Raw genomic sequence first — 23,778 nt, 5'->3', positions numbered from 1 at the left:
GATAGACACAGGAAAAAGTCAGCGTGGTTTTGAGAGAGATTCCTTGTGAGATTGGAGAGCTTAAAACAGAAATTGTTTGATCTTTTTAGTGAAGATGAGAAGAGGGCCAACACACATCGCAAAGAATCAGCGGAGATTACAGAGAAAGATGAGCTGAATACACGTTTTTAAAGTTGCAGGAGGCAGGGAAACTGGGAGGGCTGTTCATCGGCCCATTGGAGGCAATGAAAATCCAAAGGGGAAATAAAGCACCGTATGGATATCTAAGCCAAACTGGAAGAACAAGGACGAGCAGAAGCAAACGCTTGGGAAATAGATCTGCTAGAAACAAATAACAGATACGGAATAAAGTGAACCTTGGGGAAAACATATGAACAAGCCGGGATGAGGTGAGTGCATTTCCTCTGGGTCATATGCTGCTGGGTTGTTTCACTGTCCACGCATCAGCAACGCCTCCCCTGGGGTGCTGAGGGGCACTGGGGCAAGGGCACAGTGGTCTTCTCTTCCATGCCTGTTCTGGAGGCTGATAACAGGGCAAAAGGGAGATGGTTACTGCTCCTAACCCACCCAAGAGTAGGAGAGCAACCAGAGCCTGGCCACTGCACAGCCCCAGTGTCCCAAGGCGCAGAGACCATCACTGGATCCATGCTGGATGGTGGCACCATATGTGAAAGCTGAGCACACGAAGCTTCTCAGCCTCCCACCTCAGTCCCGCACCGTGTTGACAAATCATCCAACCCACCCCAGCACTGTGTAATCTCACAAGCCATCCCCCTGCTTCCAGGAACACAATTTGCCGTTATGCTATCCGGGAACCAAAGGCCAGAGCAAATGCAATGCCTTTTCTCCATCTGATAACCACCGGGCTATCAGCCTGAAAACATTATTAAGCTTAAGTTGAAATGGCAGTACAGAATGCACAATTCTCACAAATACACACAGGAAGGGGATAAATAGGGGCTGATTCTGCAGAGAAAGAACCCAAAATAAGCACAAGGGATCAATCCCTGGCTTGAGCCACCAGGTTCAAAGAAAGGCACTTTTATTTTGAAATGGCAGTGGCAGAAACCAGTAGTCATAGCAAGAGCCTGCGGGTTCCACAGCAAGAGAAAACGCTACCATGGTCATTTGGGCAGGCTCCCACAAGCACAAATGCCCCAGAGGACATGGGCTGCCAGACAACTGCCCAAACAGTCGTAGTCCCAAGGCAAGAAAACCTGAATCCAGGCTGGACAGCTGAGGGTTGGCAGAGGCTTCACAGTGGTGGTATTAGAATAGGATGGCCTAAGGACAGCCTGCTCTGCTTGCAGAGTGGAAGATAAAGGGGCAGAGCTGGAGAACTGTCCCATACAGGAACTAGGGGGGATGCTCAGGGAGGTGGTGGAGTCACTATCCCTGGAGATGTTCAAGAAACATGTCATATGGCACTAAGGGACAGAGTTAGGAGGCACGGGCTGATGGTTGGATGATCTTAATGGTCTTTCCAACCTTAACAATCCTATGAAAAAACTAAACTATTTAAAGGTTATCTGCAAGACAACACAATTATACAAGCTACATATATGCTTGTAACATAAATATGTAGCATAAGCAATAGCTGAATGGCAAACAAAGACTCCCAGGGCTGGGAGACTTCATTCATTTTGGCATCTCCCACTTCCTCCCTCCCTCCCTCCAGCAGCTGTTACAAGCTCTCAGGGCTCAGCTCCTGCTGAACCTCGACAGAGGCTGGGCATCCTGAACAGAGCAATTGTAGGAGCAGAGCCTCAGGGAGGTGGCAGGAATCGTGGCCTTTCTGAAGCCCAGCCATCTACCTCCTGGTGTGAAAATGGGTAGCTTGCATGTAAAAGATAAAACCACCCTTTGGCTGTTGGCTGCCAAAGAGCTAATTAGAGCATGTTTTCATATCAAAAACCATATGCCAAAGGAGATCACAATTTCGGACTAATGATAGCAGTACTGCTCAAGTAGCCCAGAAGTGAGACAGAAAAGCCCAGCAGATTTATGTACAATATAGATTAAAAGTGTAAAGAAGGACCTGGGTATTGTTCTGGGGATAATAGGCTTCCCCTGTGCTCTGTGCACCTGACTGCTCTATGGTGAAGGTTATAAAGCTGACACAGACTGCAATGAGAATTCAATCACAGCTATTGAGAGGGCTGAGATTTTATGAAGCCCCTGCTCTGTCTGCATGGTAGAGGGATGCCCTGGGGGTAAAAGGAAAAGCTTTGCTCAGAGGTGAGACAGGGTTGCACCTGCTTAACCTATTCCTTTGAAGAACACTTGTAATCCGCTATTAAATAGTCAAGAATAGGGCAATACTCAGAGAGCATCTGTTCATAATTATTTGCATTAAAAAAAAAAAAAAAAGTAAAAGGGTATTCTTCAATTCATGAGGTCTATGGGACTGCTAACTAGGAGCCCTAGAGGGATAAGGGAGACTATGTGGGGAGACATACAAAGGGCCTGCAGCCCTATCTCCTCACCTTCCTTTGAATTTCCCATAATGTAATGGGAAGGCCTGAGGGAAGAAGTAACTGACTGCAACAGGAATCTGACCTGCCAACTTCCTAAAACTGCCTTTTTTACTCAGCAAGAGGGAAAAAAAGTTTCAGTTTCATGTTAGGAATTTATCCATTACCACGTAGTCTCTTCCATTATTTGTTCTTTACTTACTTTTGGCATTGTCATTTTCTAACGGCATCAAATCCTGAAATGTGAGGTCTGTACAGACCAAACATGTTCCTACCAGAAGCCTGACAAAATCAGTTCTCCTGCTTTCAATTCCTTGCATGTGCACAGACATCCAGAAACTGCATTTGACTGCATATTTACTTTCCAGTCCACCATTTCCCTAACATACAGCAGGCAAAAACCCTGGAAGTATTAAGGTACCATGCACTCAGCTGTGGGGTTCACCAGAAAGAATCCAGGGTGCTCTGTGCAGTTCCATTTCTTCACCAGCAACTCTCAGGCACCGATGTGTGCCAATTTTCTCTCTCAAGAAGGCTCCTGGGCAAAGTTAAGGCATCGATCTCCCACCTCTCTCCTGTATAAGAGACTATCAGAAAATCTGGCAAGGAGATAATGTATCACAATGTTACCAATACACCGATAATGCCTAGATATTGATCTTTACTGTATTTTGCTCTGATAACACCATTGCAGAGATGTGGAAGAGTGAGCTGAGTGTATTTCCAGCTGTATATGGGGAAAAGTTAAATTACCAGTTGTCAGAACTGCTGCCCATCTCACATCTCCTCAAAATCTGAGCTGTTTCTCAAATTCACATTGCACAGAGAAGCTGTGGTGCCCCATCCCTGGAGGCACTTAAGGCCAGCTTGAATGGGGCCCTGAGCAGCCTGAGCTGCTGGATGGCAGCCCTGCCCACGGCAGGGGGTTGGAACTGGTTGGTTTTGAGATCCCTTCCGACCCAACCCATTTTGTGATTCATCATCTGGATCTGTGGAGGTATCATCATAAAATAAGCAGTAACAGCAGTAGCAAACATCCTGTTCTTCTGAGGAGCCTGGCAGGAGACTGAACTGCTCTGAACTGATGGTATGGACCTCACCATGGGAAGCAGCTAATACAGTGGTTTGATCTGCTGGCACATCCCCAGAGCTCTACAAGCAGATGCTGGGCTGGCCAAGGCAATCCAGCTGTCTTAGGTCCTGCGTTCTGAGGTGGCTGCTCTCCTTAGATAGCAATACCCGCAGCAGTTATTCAGACACTCAACTTTAAAGGACTTCTCCTTATCTGGGGGAAGGTGCAACTGCCAAAAATTGGCCTTCGAAAAGGCTCCAATGTGGACAACAATGCCCCATCTACCATTAAAACTATTCACTGCAGCAAGGCTTTTGTTTTGAAGCTATTCAGAGCACGTCTCCTCACAAATATTTCTGGATTTTAATAAAGCCTTTCTACTTTCAATGCTTTTACCTTGCAACTTAACATTCATTTGAGCCTTATGTAATGAGATGTCTTGGTACAACAGTCTAAATCTCTTGCTGTGCAGTTTCCAGCTGTCCTACACATTTATCACTCCTCTAAAGCCAGCGTGGCTAGAATTTTGATAAGGACTGAATTTATTGCATCTCCCTGCTGACTATTGGCGCTCCAAGCACAGTTCCTGTTTGGACCAGGCAAGCTGACCAAACACATTCTTAGTGATTGCAGCTGGGCAGGATTCGAAGGAGTTCCCTTGCTTTTCAATTTCATCTAACGGGAGAAAGCCTCAAACCCTGCTTTTAACAAGACTGTAGTTGTCAGCTACTTACATAGCCACGCACTGATTTCAGAGAGAACAATTAAGAAACTTTTTGCACCTTTGAATAATTTTTCATTTCCAGAGTATCCAAATGACCACTGATGGACAGTGCTCCTCTCAGCCAGTCACTATTTCCAAAGGCAGGCAGAGCCTATTTACTATGAGAGTGAGGAACGTCTGGGAAGCAACTGATGAGAAATCCAAATATAGTTCTTGCTTTACTTTGCTCCAGAGGCATTTATTCCAATAACTGTTGTTAGAACAACACAAAATAAAGGTGACAGCTATCCTTGGGCAGCTGCCTAGCGAGCAGCCTACGGGCGAATGAACAAAGCTGTAGGCGCTCTCATTTCTACTATCAAAAAGTTGAGCCGCCCTTCTTCATTCTCATTCATTTTAGGCCTTTCTTTTAGTGTAATGAGCTGCATGGAAAAGGGCTATGCATCAACAACACTGACCTCAACTCAACCAGCCCAGAACTTTATCTAGACATACAGGACTGACATAACTGTTTATTAGCTCACAGAGTATAGGTGAGCAGCACTCAAAGAAGCTCAGTTCTGCCATTTAAAGTTCTTCACGCATCTTATAAACTGCAATTCACGTAGTGTCCTTTTCTTTCCTCCTAATCTTACGTGCCACAATGATGAATGTAGCTAAGGAAATGTCTGTAAAGAGGAACATTTTCTTGATGGATTTTGATGAACCCTTCTGCCATCATGTTCATATTCAATGAAGACGAGGAAACGAGATGTGGATGCAGGGTAGCCATCCTCACCCTGATCCCTGAATAGATTATGGAACAAATTCTCCTTGAAGTCACATTCAGGGCCATGAAGGATAAGGTGATCACTGATAGTGTTAGCACAGTCTGGTTGCCTTCTGTGAAAGGCCTTATGGACAAGGGGAGAGCAGTGGATGTTTACCCCACCTTACAACAAAATGTGGAGTGGATGAAAATCCCACAAAATGGATGGAAAACTGTGCACTGCTGTGACTAGCAATCAACAGTTTGAAACAGTCAGCTGGGAATGGAGTACCTCTCCATGGCTGGTAGTGAAAGCAACAGTGTTTTATGTCTTACTTACCTGGTGATGGGATATGTTGTGCCCTCGGCAAACTGGCAGATAACACCAAACTGAATAATGGGGGAGGAGGAGAGCAGGACAACCTAAAACATTGGAGGAAAGTTCACCCAGTTGCTTTGGTACTGGTTGGAGTAATGGGCTGATGGAAAACTCATTAAGCTCATCAGATCTGCATCTAGGAAAAAATAAACCAAGGGACCTGGGAATAATGGTGGACGCAATAAGTGTCAGAAGCATCACTCCTGACTGTCATGAAGGCCAACCCCATACCAGGCTGCATAGGAAATGCATTGCCAAGAGGTTAAAGGAAGTGATTTTTCTCCTGTATTCAACACTTGTAGGGCAGATCTGGAGTTCATGACCAGTTTTGGGGCTTCCCAGTACAAAAACAGATATTAACAAATCTGAGCATAGCACAGAACCAACAAAACTGTTAAAAGACTAACATGTGATGTGGCCCAAAGGAGGCTAAGCTGGGACTGTTCAACCTGGAAATTAAGGTTGCAGGGTCTGCAGACTACAAACATCTACTGGATGGAAAGGAAAAAATAGGAAAGAGAGCCAAGCTCTTCTCAAAAGAAAAAGTAGAAGAGGCAGTAAGAAAGTCATAGCAAGTGAATCTGACTGAGCATCAGAAAAAAAAATACACACTGAGGATGCTACAAAACTGAACAGGAAATTGTAGAGGCTGTCAAACATCCTGGAAATACACAAAACTTGACCTACTTTCAAAGTCAGCTCTGCTTTGATAAGGAGAAGTTGATCTAAATGACCTTCTGAAGCCTCTTCAACCTAAACTATTCAATGATTCTAAAAGCTGAAAACAAGAATGCAAGCTCCACAGTGTGACTAACAAAACACACAGACATCTGTTTCCGTTATGCTGTGTAACACTGCATTCTAATAACTCAATATAGTTTTCATTGCACCATCAGTTTTAACTTAAGCCTTCGTTATCAAATAGCCCAGGCCGCATACATACACATTCAGGTACAATTACTCTGTAAAAAACATAAATCCTAAAAAGTAATGGCACTGAAGAGTTCAGGAGTGAAGTTTATCTCTATTCAACTAAAGCAGCCCAAATCCAGGCACAACCCAAGTCCCAGCCAGCTTTAATTCCAATCAACAGCTCTGCTTATTTCTTTGACACATGAGGAACAAGAACTGTGGTTAATATCCTTTGTGGAATACAGTATTAAGTCATGTACTGTACCAGGTACACAAGCGCTCAGATGTTGTATATATTGAAAAGCTGTCTCTAAAGCATGAGAAATCACGAAAACGATTTCCTTAGCATAACTTTGGTTTACTTCTTCGTATGTTTTCCTAACAATTCTACGACCTAAGACGTGGAGACAGCATCACAGCTGAAATCTGTTGTGTTCTGTTGTCGTTCTTTTAAAACCACCTACTACATGTCTACAGATATTTTTTTTCAAAAAGTCAACATTTATTCAAAATCGTTATACTATCAGCAAATCCTTTGGGAAGAATTATGCTTTTAAAAAATAAATGTTTCAACAGCAAGATGTAAAGCTAATAATGGTCTTCAGTTTATGAACACCTTACCCAAAAGCAGATGGGGAAACACGCAACTAAAGAAGTGCAGCAATCTCCTTTTGAGGAAGTCAAAACCTCTTCATATGAGATCACATGAAAACAGCTACTAAGAAGGTGACTACTTGCCCATTTCGTTCGCTGTTTTCTACGCCCGTTACAAGCAGAATGATCGACCACTGCACTGTATAGCTCTTTGCTTCCTTCTGGTCACGATCACAACCTTCTACTCAGAGAAACAAGAACATTCAATGCAGATTTACTAAAAGAACTCTTTCCAGTTGATGATAAATTACACATAACAATGACTTTTATCACGACAGAGAACGTAAGAATGGTTAAAGAGGATATGCTCAACAGTTAACAGGATATGCTGACCATATTTTCCTTGTTGTGTCACGAATTCTAGGAGTCATGAAAGAATACAGACACTGGGATTCTTTACAAAATCTTGTACTAGTCTACTTCTGGAACGATTAAACATCTGTGACAGAGAGTCTATCCACTCCATATAGGGAAACGTTTATGTAGTACCATCAGTTAAAGCCTGAAGGAAAGTAACAACTGTTTAAACCAGTTTACCAAAACTAAACGTACATCGAGAAGAAAAGGAAAAAAAAATTGTAAGTGGATGCAAAAAAGAGGTCACGTCTAGCTATAGCATAGACTCCTTCATAACTAAGTAAACCAATAATACTCTTAAGTTTGTCAGGGTGCCTGTTCAGCCACACGCTTAACCACAGCTTCCATTTAACACATTTGCCTTTAAGGAGCAGGAATTAGAAGCCTGTGACCAATTAGCACTCAAAAAACTCCCAAGATCCTGCACCTTCTGCCCTCCGCCCTACCTCTTCTCTGTTGCACATCTTCCTTCTCCCCAGGTAGCAGGCACAAATAAAACAAACCAATAACGTTCATCTACCTGAGATGAGGTTGGGTTTTTTTTGTGTGTGTTTTTCTGGATGGACAATTCTGTCAGATAAATAAACTTCCAAATATCAGAGAACAAGAGAATGGACACAGAACAGTCAAGACAGAACACTTTTGTTTTAGTCAATTTTCTTTTAAATCCCAATCCAGCTCCTAGTAAGACTGGACACTACTTACAACACTCCTAGAACTGCAGAAGAATGGAAACACAATAGGGAGCGAGTGGAAGGCGGGGACAAGACAGCCCAGTGGCTGGCTTCAGACATTCACATACACAAAAGCCAGGCCGACTGGAGTCATTAAGGCCCAGATGCCCCACTAAATAGGAACAAACCCAAACACAAAGGTAGCACGTGAAATGTATTTACCTATTTAAACACAGGCAGCTGGTCAGGCTAGAATGGGGAAGGTAACTGCTAATTCCTTGTACTACAAGGAAGGAATGGAGTAAAAAAACCCAAGCCCACGGGCAGGTTTTTGCTTTGTGAACCTCTGTCTGTGCTGCTGGTTAACAGTGGTAAGTATAAAAAAATCAAAGAAAAATAATCTATTTATAGAACAAGTCAGTAGTCTGAGACATTTAGAAAAAAGTAAAAACAAGTCCTTCTTTAAAAATGGATTTACTAAAACAACTGTCACCCGGGATGACCCCAAGCCCTCTGGTCCTCTGGCAAAGCCAGGGGTAACTTTGAACAAGAACTGTTGCTGACTGGTACGCATCCAGCAAGGCCAGCGGGGAGGGGAGTTTGCACTGTGAACAGTATCTGCAGACTGCTTGCTGGTATCTCTTGAGGTCATGCCCATAGCCTGGTGATACTGGAAATAGTTGTGAGTGAAACTTTTCACAGAAGCACATGTCAGTGTAACCTCTGAGGTAAGTGGGCTGTCTTCTTTCCTTCCCATTCCTGGGTACAGATCACAGAAGCTGGTGCCCTGTACCACCTTGCCAGCCTCATCCTGCGTGAGACAACTTTAACGTGCAGGAGTGCAGAACTCTAAGCAAAGCCTAGAACAGGAGAGGGCACCCCTGCAGAAAGGGAAGCACTCTGCTTTTCACAAGCTCTGGTCAAGAGAAACATCATTTTATCCTGGCCCTCCTCAGGACAGGAAGATCAGCTGTCCCCCACTAAGGTAAAAATTTTGCTAGTGGAGTACAATTGGGTTTCTTTTTGGTACACAGAACCTTTGCTATTTCTGAGATCATGAGCTCCTCTGCCCATTAGCTACAAATGAGAAATTCATTCAGTCATCCACTTGCTCCCATCCTTATAGAGTAGTGTTAGCCGCCTGGATATGGAGACAACTTAACTCTCTCAAGACACTGCCCTTCTCACTGGGTTGGCAGGAGAAGGCAAAAGATAACTTCCAAAACCTCCTTAGGGCAACCTGGTATGGCTATAAGCACCAGCCCAAGCCACCAACTCCAGGCCAGCTCCACCGCCAACATGGACTTCTAATACCCTGAAGCGTCTAATCTAACAGCCTCGGGTTAGCTCAGTCTCTAAGAGCAACAGCCACTCTCAAAGATGGAAATACTCAAGTCAAAACACTGGCTGCAGCTCCTAATGAGGCGGTGTCTGCATAGATGAGTCAGAACCACTGTGCCTTGACGTCCCTGCTGTATGAAGGAAGCCAGCTGTAAAGGAAGGGACCAACTCTGCTGCAGGTCTGTACATCCTTGGAAGTGAAGCTCAGTGGCTACATTAGATTCAAACCCTCTCTTTCTGTAGGGGTTTCAGCAGTCCGTTTTCTCAGCAAGTTCCAGACATCAAGCAGTTGCTAACTTGTCTCCTTAAGATCTTCCATTGGGAGTTTGTAGCTCAACAAGAAAGAAGGAGGTGGCGCATGAGCAGGGCTGCTTGGTCCCTGCATTGTTTTCTTTGCACAGTTTATACAGATGTAATCCTCATTCTCAGCCATTTCTGGAGAGACACCAACGCAAACTTGATGAAACCACTCATCGCAGCCACCATCACACTGCACCCAGTCTACCTGCAAGAAGGAGAGACAGAAAAGAGGTTCCATGAAGAAAATGCATTCTATTAAATCCACCTGATATACTGAGAATGCAAAAAGTGCCTGGCACAAATTAATGCCCTACTGAACCTGTTTTAACAAGTTGCTTCAGCTTAAAAAGTAGCACTTTCCCAACAACACTGCTCCTTCTGAGCAGCTTCAGAATTACACTCCCATACCTGCCATTTTGCACTTGTACTGCATTCACTTAGTGAAAGTAAAAACACACATCTAGCCTTATGGAAAGGAAGGCATTCCCTGAAAAGCTATGATTGTATAATTACGATTACTCAGTTTCATTTATGGAAGCTTGATGACTCTAGCACGACATTCTTTATAACATGAACACTCCTGTCTCTCACCATATCAACTCCTGTAAAACATAACTGAGATATCTGTAAAGAGAACAGTTGAAAAAAGACTGTACTATCTTATGGGTCAATTATCTTCCAGGGAAATATCTAACTTTGGCCTAAGATTAGGACTTCAAAGACAGTCCTTTCACACTCATCTGAACACTTACATTCCGTATCTGTATTCTGAAAAAAGACTGAACTAAATCTCTGGATTTATATTTGATCATACTCTCTGGTGCAAACGAGTGAGGTATAGGGTCAATCCTTCAGCTATTACTGAAAGGTTTTCTGTTTTTAAAGCAGCAAAAAAAAAAAAACAACCACAAAAACAATCTGAAAAACACTCTGTGAAGACTGATCATCAAGCAGTGTGTGTTTAAAAGCTGACAGTCAGAACAGGAAGTGTCACACAGAAAAGCAGATCAAATGTTTTTTTGTAATAAACCAATTGATTCTAAAATCGCTGATTATCCACCTCCCAAAAGCAACATGAAGCAGTGCAGTTTGTCAACCCAGCAGCATCACTGCTCACAAGCTGCATGCAGGAAATACTGAAAATGTACTACATTTAGCAGTGCTGTACAACCCACTTCTGCTCAGAAACCGAATGCGATCCGGAACATTTATCACTGAGGTGACGAATTCTTTGAATCAAACAACACATGTTCTGTATTACCAGTAAAGAGTTACACAGCAGTCCAGTTTGAAGAGGTTAAACTTCCCAACCAAAATAGAGTACTTTATTCCAGATCGTAATTTCTCATCTTCCCCTCCTGTTTTGAAGTGGCCAGGAGAATGAGACGAGTTTGTCAAGTTTTATTCACATTTACATACTTACCCAAGTACTACTTAATACCTTCTCACTTCAAATTATTCTACTTTTGTTACTCAAGCTGTTCAGCCTTATTATTGAATTCACTTTGCATGAAATTGACTGTGCTGGGACTAAGCAAAAACTCACTTTGTCCTTGCAGGGCCTCTGGCAGTTCTGTGCAGCACATACTGCATTCTCATCATCTGACTCCTCAGCTCCTGACCAGTCATACTTAGAAGGAATATCTAGAACCTTCTTCTCTCTTTTTTTCTCTGTGCTCTCCTTTGCCAGCTCCACCTTGGCCACAACCGCCTTCTCTCGCTTCTTCCGCTCCTCTTCCTTGGCCAGTTTCTTTGCCAGCTTGTTCAGCTCCTTTGTCTTGTCCATGGTGAGTTTTAGCTTCTTTTTCTTCGGTTTCTCTAGTTTTTTCAACTCTTTAGACTTTTGCTTCATATCTCCAAAGAACTGTTCTGCTCTCTCCAGCTTTCGTTTCCGCTTCCTCTCAGATGAGTCTCTCCCTCTCATTTTCAGTGGTTTCTCATCCATGCTGTCATCCTTCATAAAAGGGAAAAAAAGAGACTGTTGGGTTTTTCCCACGCAAATTTCCATAGACCATAAATCTGTGGTTTAAGATGTACTCACCTCTGCCATTATCCTAACATGGTGGAAGAAACTTACCCAACATCATACTGTCACAAAGCCTAAGCAAAAGAGGCTCAACATCACTATACTTAAATAAAAGTCTTAAGTACCCGAAGTACAGTGAATTTAGAAGGTCTAGTGGAAAAAAGTAAAATATCAGCAAAAGTAAGGAGAAAAAACAGGCAGTAATCACAACTCCCTACTCACATTGCTTTTCAGTAAAAGTTAGGAAGATGGATTGTTAGATGCTCTTGCTTGTTTTTCATCCTAGTTCAGTCTTGCATGTAATTATTTTTGAGAGAAAGCAATTGCTATTCTGGAGATTAGTACAGAACAATTGCTGAATTCCTAACAAGTTTTATCAACTCCAGCAAGAGAAGAATGCAACAGATTCATTATTTGAATAGCTCCCAAACCAGGACACACTATAAAAAAACCTGATGTTATTAAACACTCTTAAGCAGCAGATTCAGATTGAAAACGGGGTTTATAATTGGCAAACTGTCATTGTAGGTAACAAGTCCTATTTATAACCACTTCACACAAACAAGGCTGACTCAGTCCGAGTTAATTCGGCCATATACTTTAACCTTAATTACATTAATAGATTAAGAACATACTACAGGCCAGTAAGGACTGTGTCTGTTTACTGTACATTACTTAATATAGCTCCTCCGCCCTATAACATGTTCTCTGAAGGCTGTTTTGTAGAAGTCTACCTATTTTGCATTTAAGTAGACAAAGAAAGGTATTCAAATCAAAATGAGTAATTCTGGCCAAATAAGTATTCACAGAGATTAACCAGAAAAATGTTGAACCCTACCCTCCACCCACAAAGCTGTTTTTAACCATCAGTGTAACACTGTGGTATGCTATTTATAAAGCGCTATTTGCTGGTATTTAAATTGTTCATTAAAAAAAAAACCAAAAAACTATACCCAAACTATAACATTTAAAGAAAAAATAATCTTATGAAGTCCCTAGGTCTAAACATAGTAATGCAGTACTTCACTGGAAGCAGGATCTGCTTTATACTACTGCCCTATAAGCTAGCAGTTTGGCAGCATCTTGACTTACCCACTGTATTGGATGGCACTCAAAAGAATGAGATAACTGATCAGTATGCATTACTGTTCAAAAATAATGTAACCCATTTTATGCTTCTGTGAAGAAGGAATAATCCTCAGCATATTTCCTGTACTTTTCAGTATAGGAAATAGCAATGATGTACTCTGTAACTTTATATGGTCAAAGCGACCCTATCTTCAGGTGACACAGAATGAAGGATGGATGCCACTACAGCTCCAACACAAGAGTCTACATTCTCTTCTAACACACAACCTGCACTCATACACATTATTTAGCCACAGCATGAATGAGGCACAAACAATCTGAACTAGACCTTAGAATCACCACATACCCCCTGCCTCATTCAGTACTAGCAGAGAAGTCAGCACATTTTCATAGAAAATTTTGAAAAAATAAGAGTGCCTTGGCTATTTTGTTGAGAACTGGAATCTTGTTACCTACGTTAAAAACAATGTACTTTCCCCGGCAACATAAACTTAGCAATTTAAGAATATTATTTAGGTACAAGCTGTCCATATTAAAGAAGGGCTGAGGGAGCTGGGCATATTCAATCTGGAAAAGAGAAGGCTCCAAGGAGACGTATCTGTGGTCTTTCAGTACTTAAAGAGAACTTTTAAACAGGATGGAAATTGACTTTTCACACAGACAGATCATGACAGGACAAGGGACATCAGTTATAAAGTAAAAGATGAAGATTTAGGTTTGATGTTCAGAAGAAATTCTTTACTCTGAGAGTTATGAGGCCCTGACACAGACTGCCCAGAGAAGCTGTGGGTGTCCCATTCCTGGAGGTGCTCAAGTCCAGGTTGGATGGGGCTCTAGGCAGCCTGAGCTGTTGGGTGACAGCCCTGCTCAAGGCAGGTGGGTAGGAAGTGGATGGTCTTTAAGGACCAATACAAGCAATACCTGGTTCCACATACAACTACCTCCCACATTCAAACCCTATGTCTGAGAGCATTTGTTCACATGCTTCTTGAAATCTGGCAAGCTTGGTGCCATGATCACTGTCCTGGAGAGCCTGTAACAGTGCCTGACAACTCTCAGATGAAGAACCTTCTCCAAATACCCAACAACACCCTCCTCCTCCTATTGGTGTCGTTAGACAAGAGATCCACACCTGCCATTCTTCTTCCCAGCTCAATTGATTCTTTAATTCTAAAACAGAACCCCAATAGTGTTTGTCTGCCAGCCTTATGCAACTTCATTTACTGTTAACCCTCCAGCCTGACACTCCAGCCAATTTTCACCCATCTTTTTGTCTAGCTGCAGGCTGGGCATTTTGTCCAGAAGGATACTAAAAGAGCTGGTATTGAAATATTTGCTAAAATCCAAAAAGGTTACATCAACTGATTTCCTTTAGTCAGCTAATTGAGTAACCTTGTCATAAAAAAAAATTAAGTATGTTAAACGCTTTCCTCTTGTGAGCTCATTAAAAAAAAAACAACACCGTAAAAGATGTTTTTCCTATACTAGAATATTTCTACAAGTTCATACCTCCATTACATGAAGGAATCTGTCTTCAGAGGGCGGATGAGTAGCCTGTAAAATCCGCCAGATGTGCTGAGTTTCATCCAGTGATACCTCCAGCAGATCTCCCACCATCATTAGATCTTCTAACTGAGCCTTTGCTCCAGGTGATAGTTCCAGTACAGGGGGCTCTAAACTGCGAGGTACCAGTGGACTTTTCCGAGGCTGTTTTCTTGGAGTGCTGGAACCTTTCAGACAGGAGACAAGTTGCATGAAGATAAAAGGATGAAATCAAAACAGAATAAGAAATAACATACTTTGCACAACAGCTACTTAAAGATGGAAGCAATCCCAAGCAAAAGAAAAAAAAAAGAAAAAGAAAAATCCACAAAAATCACGGAAACAGCTTTAAATATGAGCATTTGAACTGCAATGTTAATCTCTTATCTTCTTAGAGAGAGCATATCCTCTACAACTAGCAGAGGCAATAGAGTGTTTCCTTTCTTGCTCTCCGATCGCTCATTCCAGTTGTTCGTTCAATTTTATCCCAATGCATAGGAAAGCAAATACCTTGAGAGCAGCTTTTAGAAGCAGATGAATACGCATGTTCGGCACAGAATGAGGGAGCAGTCCACATATGTGTCACCACTTCCTCTGATTTAATGGGGATTTCCTCATCACAAAACAAATTCGGTTCTAAGCTGCTAGAAGATTTTATGCTGGCATTGTCCTGAAAAAGACCCACAGGAAAAGAAAAATGTAACATCTGGCTCTAACAAACGCTTACCTCAAAGTAAATTCTAAGACCAAACAGTTTACTGTTCCTAAAACCCTCCTTCAGAGTATCCCCAACATAGACACCAACACCACTGGAAAAAGGTAGAAATTAAGTCCCTATGTAAATAATAGAAGAATGCAGCAGCTGTGGAGGCAAGTGAATTCTAATTCTTTAATCAGTGTGTGAGTCATATTTGTCAAGTTTCTTCCCTAAGCATTCCCTCACATGAGGTCTTCAGCAGCCAACGTGATGAGTCTCTCACTTAGCTTACTCAGTTATGTTTGAAAACTTTGACTGCAAGATCATAAAGACTGGCATCTTAAATAAAACAGAAGTATACAAAGTAAATAATGGTTATTATTGAAAGAAATGAAGACCTTACAGGGCAATGACAAAACTGCATGTTTCATGTTGATAAGATCTAAATATCAATAGATGGATGGCCACAGAATGGCAGCAATAAATAAAAATCAAATTTTGCCCTGAAATCAGGATTTTAATGGTGATCTTGGACAATGTTAAGATACAAACGCTAAAAAAGAGAAGGGCTGTAATACTTAATAATATGTTGTGAATACTTTCAGGGAAACACTAATGATAGCACTGGTTTGTACTCAGTGCATCTCATAAAGCTGACTGCTTGACACCTTGAATGCATTGCAAAAATAAATGTAATGAATGTGATGCAGGTGCAGGTGGATCTATAAATAGAAAGAGGATAGGAATGTCTTAAGAGGTGGGGAAAATCTTTGTTTTGATTTTGCATTATATTAGGCCGAAAATCCAAAGGTACAAACCCATATCAGTAGATACCCTGACATCTGCTAGTATTCACTTATCTCTCTTCTTCCTCACTCCTACAGGTGAAATTAATAAACTCCTATTTCCATGGCATAATCTCTGTGCATCATTTTTAAGCTCATCATTCCCCTGGAAAACATTTATAAGCCAAAAATGGAAAGAAACACCTGCAATCCAACATTATATAGAATTCAATACTGAGTTACTTTCCCATTTCCTTTGGGCTCTGCAGCATGTAGGTTAGAACTGAGGAATATGGCTGACTGGAAATTTGTCTGCACTTCCAATCACATTAGCTGTCCTAACAAGACATTTCTGGTTCCTATCTGCTTTGTTTTGTCACATTTTTACTTCAGGTTTTTACAGTTACACATAATGATGGACATCTAAATCAAAAGGATAAGTAACAGATTTTGAAATCATGACAACAGAATGCACTCAACAGAAATGAAATTACACTCCTGCAATACCCTCACATCCTGACAAGCATATGCCATCTTTCCAGACATACGCTTCCTTTCATCATAAACTCAGAATGTGCCACATCTTTCAGAGACACCTTATTATAACTTCCCATGCAAAGAACGGTTCGCAGCATTTTTCTAATGAAGATGTTCTAATTAAAAGTTGTAGTATTCAATTACAATTTAGACTTGTCGGCATCTCACACGGGGCTGCAAGACAAATGTATGTAATTTCATAAAGCTACTTAGAAACAAGTTAGTAAGAACAGGAGATTGAAGCAGAACATATCTGTAAAATTCACTGTTCCTCTAGAAAGCAGAAAGTGTGACTTAAAAGAACCTCTACAATCTCACTTTTTAAAATTAGAAATGACACTACCGCTAAATAGAAACTACTACGTAAGAAGAAACAGAGACATCGCTTTCATCTGCATACATACAAGAAAGACATTTCAGAAGTACTAAAATGAAATACATCATACTGACAATGCTTGGCTAGCTCTACAATTGCCTTCTCTCATGACTGTATATATAAAGTCTAACAACTGCCACGACAGTTTCTGAGCTGGATCAGTTTCACAACGTGAACCAGAGATCGAGACCTGAGCAGTTCCATATATCAAAACTGAACAGATGTACCTCCTTTTACATGTGGGTTGAACAAAGATAAAGGTATGAAAATGCGAAAGTGTCTCTGACATCAAGGAACTTCTTACAGGGCATGAAGCTTTCGAAGACTTATGTTTTGCTACAGTGGAAACCAATTAAGAGCTCTCCAAACATTAGTCATTTATGAATCATAACATCTCTGGAAGAGGCATAAAGACAATGTCCAATCTCAATGGTACTGTGAATAGAAATCCCAGGAGAAGCAGTTTTCTCTTTAGCACTAGAAAGAACCTTTTGAAATTCAATCACAGGACACTTAAAAATATTAAAAGAAAATATTACAGAACTTGCCTCAATTCCAAAGCTAAGACACTCAAAACTAAGAAGTATCTCTTCTGCAACAGAAGCCAGGGCAGAATATTCTTAGTAGCTTGAAATATTCTGGATTAAATTGAATTAAATAGGAAACAGGTGTTCTGAATTAACTCCACACAGACAAGCCACAATGGATTACTCACCTTTATGTCATAGCCATATGTTTCCCTGATGTCTTCATCAGAGTCTGTCTCTTCATCATCATAATCCAAAGTCTGGCGAGGGGAAGAGGACACACTCCCTATCACTCTGTTAAAGGCTGACTGCTGGAAACTAGTTAAGTGTCCCTGAAAGAAAAACAGAGTAAGAGATTGAAACAGCGAAGTTTCTAGAAAAATCTATTGAAAAGTTGAGGTCATAGTCACTATGAAAAGGGTGGTTCTTTATGCCTGAAGACAACTGCCTGGCGCCCATTCATAGCAAGCTGAGAAGAAAGACTGGGAAATAGCTACAGAAATAGGTTCTTTCAGACTTTATTTCCAAGTTTTTGCATAAGAGCTACCAAGAAGATATAGCTACTGTTGTTCACAGGTACCAAATTATACCAGTTATACTTCTATATACTTAATATTATACTTAAATGTACTTATTATACTCATTTGTACAGCTGGATCTGTACATATTTCTTTACCATGGCATCATATGAGATCATATGGATCTCAAGTTGAGCAAGCCAACCGCAAAAAGTGCCAGTGATTCCCTATTGTCCTTGATAAAGTTTCCTAAGATATCAAAATCCCAAGAATGAAATCCATTAGAACTTATAAATACAGATACTTTTGATTCTGTCAGAGGTAGATGGAACTTTGACACCAAAGTAGCCACTGCCTCAAAAATCCACAGGCCATTAGCTGGCTGCAGCATTTGAACCAGCATCCCTTATGCTTCAATAGTTGCTACTGGCAGTGAGTTCGAAACAGTATACCTGTTGTAAGAACCTGAAATTAACAGCTGCCTAAACATTAGAATTCTCAGCCTAACTGCTCTCTCCCCTCCAAGCTTCTCTAAGAAAGGTAAGGAATTTTGACACAGTGAAGAATGACCAGCACAGTGCATAAGACATTCACACCCCTACCTGCAGATCTGGGTTGGCTGCTGCCTTCTGTAGCTCTGCACTGATAATTTTCTCTGTTTTCTCCCGTGCTGCCTGCTCCACCATTCGCTGGCTGAGCACAGAAAGCTTAGCCAAAGCAGAAGACAGCTCATCAGTAGCCAAAGCTTGTCGTGCTCGATCCTGCCAACTCATGGCACGTTCTGTCAAGCACTGCAATGCCTCCCCTTCCGGGAGCCGTACAGGCAGCTTCTGCAAGGACACCAGCAGAGAGAGTATTGTCTCAAGACGTGGCCTTCGAGAACGCATGCAAAGCGGACACAAAAACTTCACTTCTTTGGCTTGCCAACTAGAGCCCTTCTTCTGAGAACTTGTTTTGGGGAGAGGCACGCAGCCGCTATGGAACCAGTCTTTGCACAGCTCACACTGTAGCATGAATCCACTAGCTGTCTTGCGGCAGACACAGAATTTGACTTCTTCTATACGATCCACCATAGTCATCTTGGCCAGGTTAGCTGCTCTGAGAGTGTGCATGGCTTCAATCTCCTTCTGTTCCCGCTCCTTGAATATGGCCACCTATCCAAAGACAGAAACAGTTCATGACCTTCACACCTAGAAGAGATCACTTTTTATTAGCAACACAGAAAAGGAAAAGACACATCAGGAAATCTTAGTAAAACTAGCCCAAAATTAAGAGATTGTGCGACCCATTTAAAACTTCAGTTACAATGCCTCCTCAATTACATACTGCTCCTCTATGTCCTCCTGACAGAACCACCGTACAAATCTTAATGTTCTCTGTTTAAAAGAATTCTGAAATTCATAATTAAATCCATTATAAGAACACAAGAGAAACAGATATTGTTTAAATGCTGACAGCAGCAGGAAATTCAAAGTGACAGTTTATCTTCCTGAAGCAACTTCTATTTCCTCAGTGTCTCTACTCAAACAAATATAATGAAGCATAGTAAGATAAAATTGGTTGTATACAAGCTAAATTAAAGATTCTGCATGTATTTTCTTTGTTTGTGGAGGAAGGGCAGCCAGATGACAACAAGTTCTTCTGATAAGCTGCATCAATATCCTCCCAACAAAGAAGAACAAATGAAACGCTGTTTCCTACCCAGTTTCCAGGATGAAGCCTTACAGATAGCACTCGGATACTCTTCATGTAGGAACAAGGAAGGACAATGCTCAAATAAAAAGACTTTCTACAGCACGGCAGGCAAGGTCTAAGGTCAGCAAATTTAGAACACACTTTTAAAATCTGTTGACTCATGTCAGCAAACCACTACCATCAAATCTTAAGAATCAAAGGAGCAATTTCCAAAACAACCTGAAATAGGATTTACTTCAACTAAGTATACTGCATAAATTTAACCAATAGTAGTGTGCTGGGTACTGCTTAAGAACTGCATCTCATCTCGCATAATGAAGTCCTGTCAGAATATTAGAAGAACAGCCACACATTATTAGACCAGGAGCATTTAAGCCATTTACATAGCCAGATACATATTATATACTTGTAATTATTTGCTGAACTGTGCTTCCCTCTACTTTCACTGCTATGTTACTATAACTATATTACTGTGCCAATATTATTAGATATTTATCAGATTTCCCGTAAGATTTTTACAGACTAGAGACAAATTAGATCCATGTATCAGGAGACACTACCTTTCATTGCTCCTTACCACAGCTGCTGTGTCCCTGGCCTCGTCCAGCCCATCCTCCAGCTCACTCAGGGATTCCAAATCAAGATCTTTTTCCTTCTCCTTCTCCATCAACTCCTTTGCCCTCTTCCGCCTATTCTTACTGCTTCCATAAACACCAATATCAGTACGAGGGCTCAGAACCTGTAACCAAGAAAACTTACAATGTCACTCCCATGAATTAGGGGTTTAATCTGTTTCCTAAAAAGCAACAGTTGAGGTTTATACACAAAACAAGACTAGCCAAACACAGACTTGTCTTTTTTTGTTCTTTACACCTGAGTTCAGCAGAAGCTTATTATATTCTATTACCAAATAGAATTTGATAATCTATTGTGCCTTCCAGACAGCAGAAAAGCATCAAGATCCATTTCTGAAGTTTGACACTGTACTTTCACTGCTTACCTGTAACAGACTGTAGCTCGAGTTCTTCTTCAGGAAGGTCCTTCCTGTGCGCTCTCTCCAAGCCCGTGCAGCAGCTACCTGTGACTCCAGTTGTGGCAAAGCATCAAGGCGCACTGGTATTGGGCGGCCTTTGGCAGACAAGCTCTCCAGTTGCTCCAGGTAGGCATAGTTGTTCCCATTCTGGGGTAAAAGAAAATTCCCTGAGTCAAATATTGCACCACTGTGTCAGTGGATAGTTTGATTTCAGGCCATATACTGTCTCAGTCAGTGACAAAAACAGGAACTGAATGGAAAGAAGAGCAGGGTTTCAATCTCACTGCTATTTTTAAAACTTTCTCTCATACAGTTTCTACTTTAACATCTATTCTGATGCGGCCAACTGGCTTAGGGAGTAAGATGTTTCATTTCTAGCTGGCAGCCTTATATCTTACCTGCTCAACAGCAAGCTACATATCTTAGAGTTCTACAGGGGCTGACGTAAAGTCAATTGAGATTCTCACTCCAGTTCTCAATAAATACTTGATACAAGAAAAGCAGCTGCAATCCAGACATTAATAATACTGTGAATATCACAGAAACCATATCAATTTCAGTCCACGTTGTCTGAGTAGGGCAACAGAAAAGGGGGCTCTAGTGAACTAATAACTAACTTCAATCTAATTCAGACAAAAACATTACAGCTATCAGTTCCATTATATCTTAGACAAAGAATTCAACACATTATGGAGAGAAAAACAAAACATTCCCATTGCCAACTCCAAAACTAAAGACCTTTGAGGAGAGCATACTTCATTGCAGCAAGTATCTCCAATGATAGTACATCAAACAGTAATAATAAATACTGCCCTCTAGAGTTACATTTCTATCATAACAAAATTGTCAGTTTTTACATCTCTTAAGAAATGGGCAAGAGGAAGGGACGTAAAAATGGAAGAGTGAGTTGGGAGACAGTTGCACAGAAAGAATAAAAGGAATTCAAGCGCACCATCTATGACAAGTACATTCAACAAGTACAGGAATCCCTGCAGGTCATACCTGTGGGTAGGCGGGCTAGGAATAAAGAGCATGTCTAAACAAAAGGATGCAAACAGAAGAGTCCAGTTCTTGCTGCAACCCCTACCTGAATGGCCTCCACTTTGACGGTCCAGTCTCTAGCCCGCTGCAGGGCTTCTTTCAGCGCCAGCACATTGGGCAGGTAAGCGGGGATGTTCTTTGCTTCGTTCACGATGCTCTCCAGGGCCATCATACTTTGGCGTGGTCTAGAGTTAAAAAAAAAAAAAACAAAAACAAAATACCAATGCCAGCCATCTAAAGCCACAAATTTGACAGGCTGATGATGAGACTTCATCACTACATGTAGCAGCATAGGATATATCATGGCTCTATTCCTGGAGGGTGCTACTGGATACCAAGTAACAGCAAAGGTCAGAAAGCTGAACTCGGTCATCTGAAGTCCATCAAAAGGGCACTGCATCAGAATTCCTTAACATTAAAGAAGGTGTCGTGTACCATACTGAGCACTTTTACTTTGTTTGCTCACACCTTCTAGCCACTGTATAACACAAAAGTGAATCAGCCCTTCTGTAACTCATCAAGAACTTCAAACCCAATTCTTGGGCGATGACAGGAGTAGACTACATCTTCAAAGCCACCACTTTTCACAACTCCTCAACAAAGGCTGAGAATCCCTGAAGTGTGATCTGCAAGAACAGTTTGCAGAGGAACACTCACCTGGCCTGCAGGCAGACCTTGGCTTTCTCCTCCCACCTCTCCGAAACTGTGAGTAACTCCTGAAGCTCAGCCATGGCTTTCTCTACAGCATGATGTGGTGCCAAGCCCACACCTGAGTCGATCAGCTTCTTCATCACATCGAGGGTGACCCTCTGGGGATCCAAAAGGGTGGATCTCACCTCATCCAGCCACCGTGCCTGCTGCAGCTCCTGCTTCAGCCTTGGTAGTTCAGGAAGTTCTACATAAAGACCAGAGCCCATGTCTATCAACTCTTGCAGCTTGGATGAGTCCGGGACGTCATCCATCATAGCTTCTTGAGCACGCTCATGAAACTCTTCCACATCATCAAGTAGATTCTGGAGTAACATATAGTGAAAAGTGTTTAGAAAAAGACATTATTTGATTCCATAGAATCAAAACAAAGTAGGCTGTAGGATGAGTCAGATGAGAGTTTGTATTTGATCATCACATTGTCAAAGTTTCTATACACAATGTCAACTGTTCTATCAGAACTAGCGAGTCTGACATAGGAACTATTTCACTTCTTATACATATAAGTTATAACAAAATCTATAACTAAAATAACACAACTGCAACCAATGATGGATCCCAACAAAACGAGATATTACAGACTGCCCAGACAATGCTTATTTTAGAACAGTGGGTTGAGGAGAGACTTCTGCAAAGATGTCATCTTTTTAATTAGTTGTTGGAGGTTGACAATACATAACAGAACACAACATGCTAAGGGAAAAGAACGAACAAGAGTTAAAGGAACATTAAAAGAACAATAGTCGAGTTTACAACTGCCATTTTCTAAGGCATTTTCACTACTGAAACACAACAGGATTTTAGCTTAAAAAGTAAAAACATGAAAATGCAAAGCCCTCCAACAACAGGAGAATTTCACAAAAGATCTAACCACATTGCTGTACTCGTTCATATTCCCATGTTTCGAAACTGCAGTTAAATAAAAAAATCAGACAGGAGAATATCTCCATGGGAGATTTATTCAAGGGCATTTAACCTGCATACTTGATAGATTCACACCCGAATCTCTTAAAAAAAGGTCGGATGCTACTGATGGCAAGTCAGTGGCCACAATGAGAAACAAAACCTTCATTTCCTACACCTGTGCTTACTGCCCTTCTTGTCTGATGTTGCTTTTCATGATCACCTAGAAAACAAAGTCATTTACAAAAAAAACCAACATGATTGGCATTACAGGGTTTCTAATATTGGAAACAGATGCTGAACGCTTCATAGTAACAACAGTAAATTGTGACAGTCTAGTAATTATCAAGCCTATTGTGTTAGAAAATACCCATACCAAAATACCCAAACATAATGAATTAGATTGGATGATGGGTAATTGCATTCAAAAACCACGCTCAAAGTTTAGTGAGTACATAGCTTTAAGTGATCATCATCTGACCTCATTCAAGAACTAAGACTATGATTTTTAACCAGTAGGACTGTGTGATTTATCAATTTTACTAGTTAAAAACTGCTGAAGCCTCAGGAACTTACACATGCACATAGTGTATTTCAACACAGTTTGTTTTCTAAGGCTATCTAAAAACAGAAAACAGAGACACCATCGCAGCTGCGAGAAAATAT

General features: G+C 41.3%; 1 protein-coding gene across 3 annotated transcripts in view; it reads right to left on the bottom strand.

The window, feature by feature from the left end:
• Positions 1-6,456: 6,456 nt before the first annotated feature.
• KDM5A (lysine demethylase 5A) overlaps positions 6,457-23,778 on the bottom strand; it is a 47,224-nt gene continuing 29,902 nt past the window's right edge. For 2 of the 3 annotated variants that reach the window (XM_015865704.3, XM_015865707.3), the window contains exons 19-28: positions 22,159-22,514; positions 21,548-21,686; positions 20,428-20,607; positions 20,005-20,166; positions 18,335-18,886; positions 17,403-17,546; positions 14,803-14,962; positions 14,260-14,480; positions 11,182-11,589; positions 6,457-9,840 (exon numbers count right to left, since the gene is read on the bottom strand). In XM_015865704.3, coding sequence (XP_015721190.2) covers positions 9,628-9,840; positions 11,182-11,589; positions 14,260-14,480; positions 14,803-14,962; positions 17,403-17,546; positions 18,335-18,886; positions 20,005-20,166; positions 20,428-20,607; positions 21,548-21,686; positions 22,159-22,514 — 2,535 coding nt within the window. In that variant the 3' untranslated portion in view covers positions 6,457-9,627. Of the gene's footprint in view, positions 9,841-11,181; positions 11,590-14,259; positions 14,481-14,802; positions 14,963-17,402; positions 17,547-18,334; positions 18,887-19,987; positions 20,167-20,427; positions 20,608-21,547; positions 21,687-22,158; positions 22,515-23,778 lie in introns of all 3 variants that reach the window. The other variant, XR_014936187.1, reaches the window with a different exon arrangement.

The sequence above is a fragment of the Coturnix japonica genome, chromosome 1 (genome assembly GCF_054131305.1).
Source record: "Coturnix japonica strain WE chromosome 1, WE-NBRP24, whole genome shotgun sequence".
In the NCBI taxonomy this organism is placed as follows: Eukaryota; Metazoa; Chordata; class Aves; order Galliformes; family Phasianidae; genus Coturnix; species Coturnix japonica.
The sequence above is the reverse complement of the archived record's forward strand: the minus strand, read 5'-3'. Positions and strand labels throughout refer to the sequence as shown.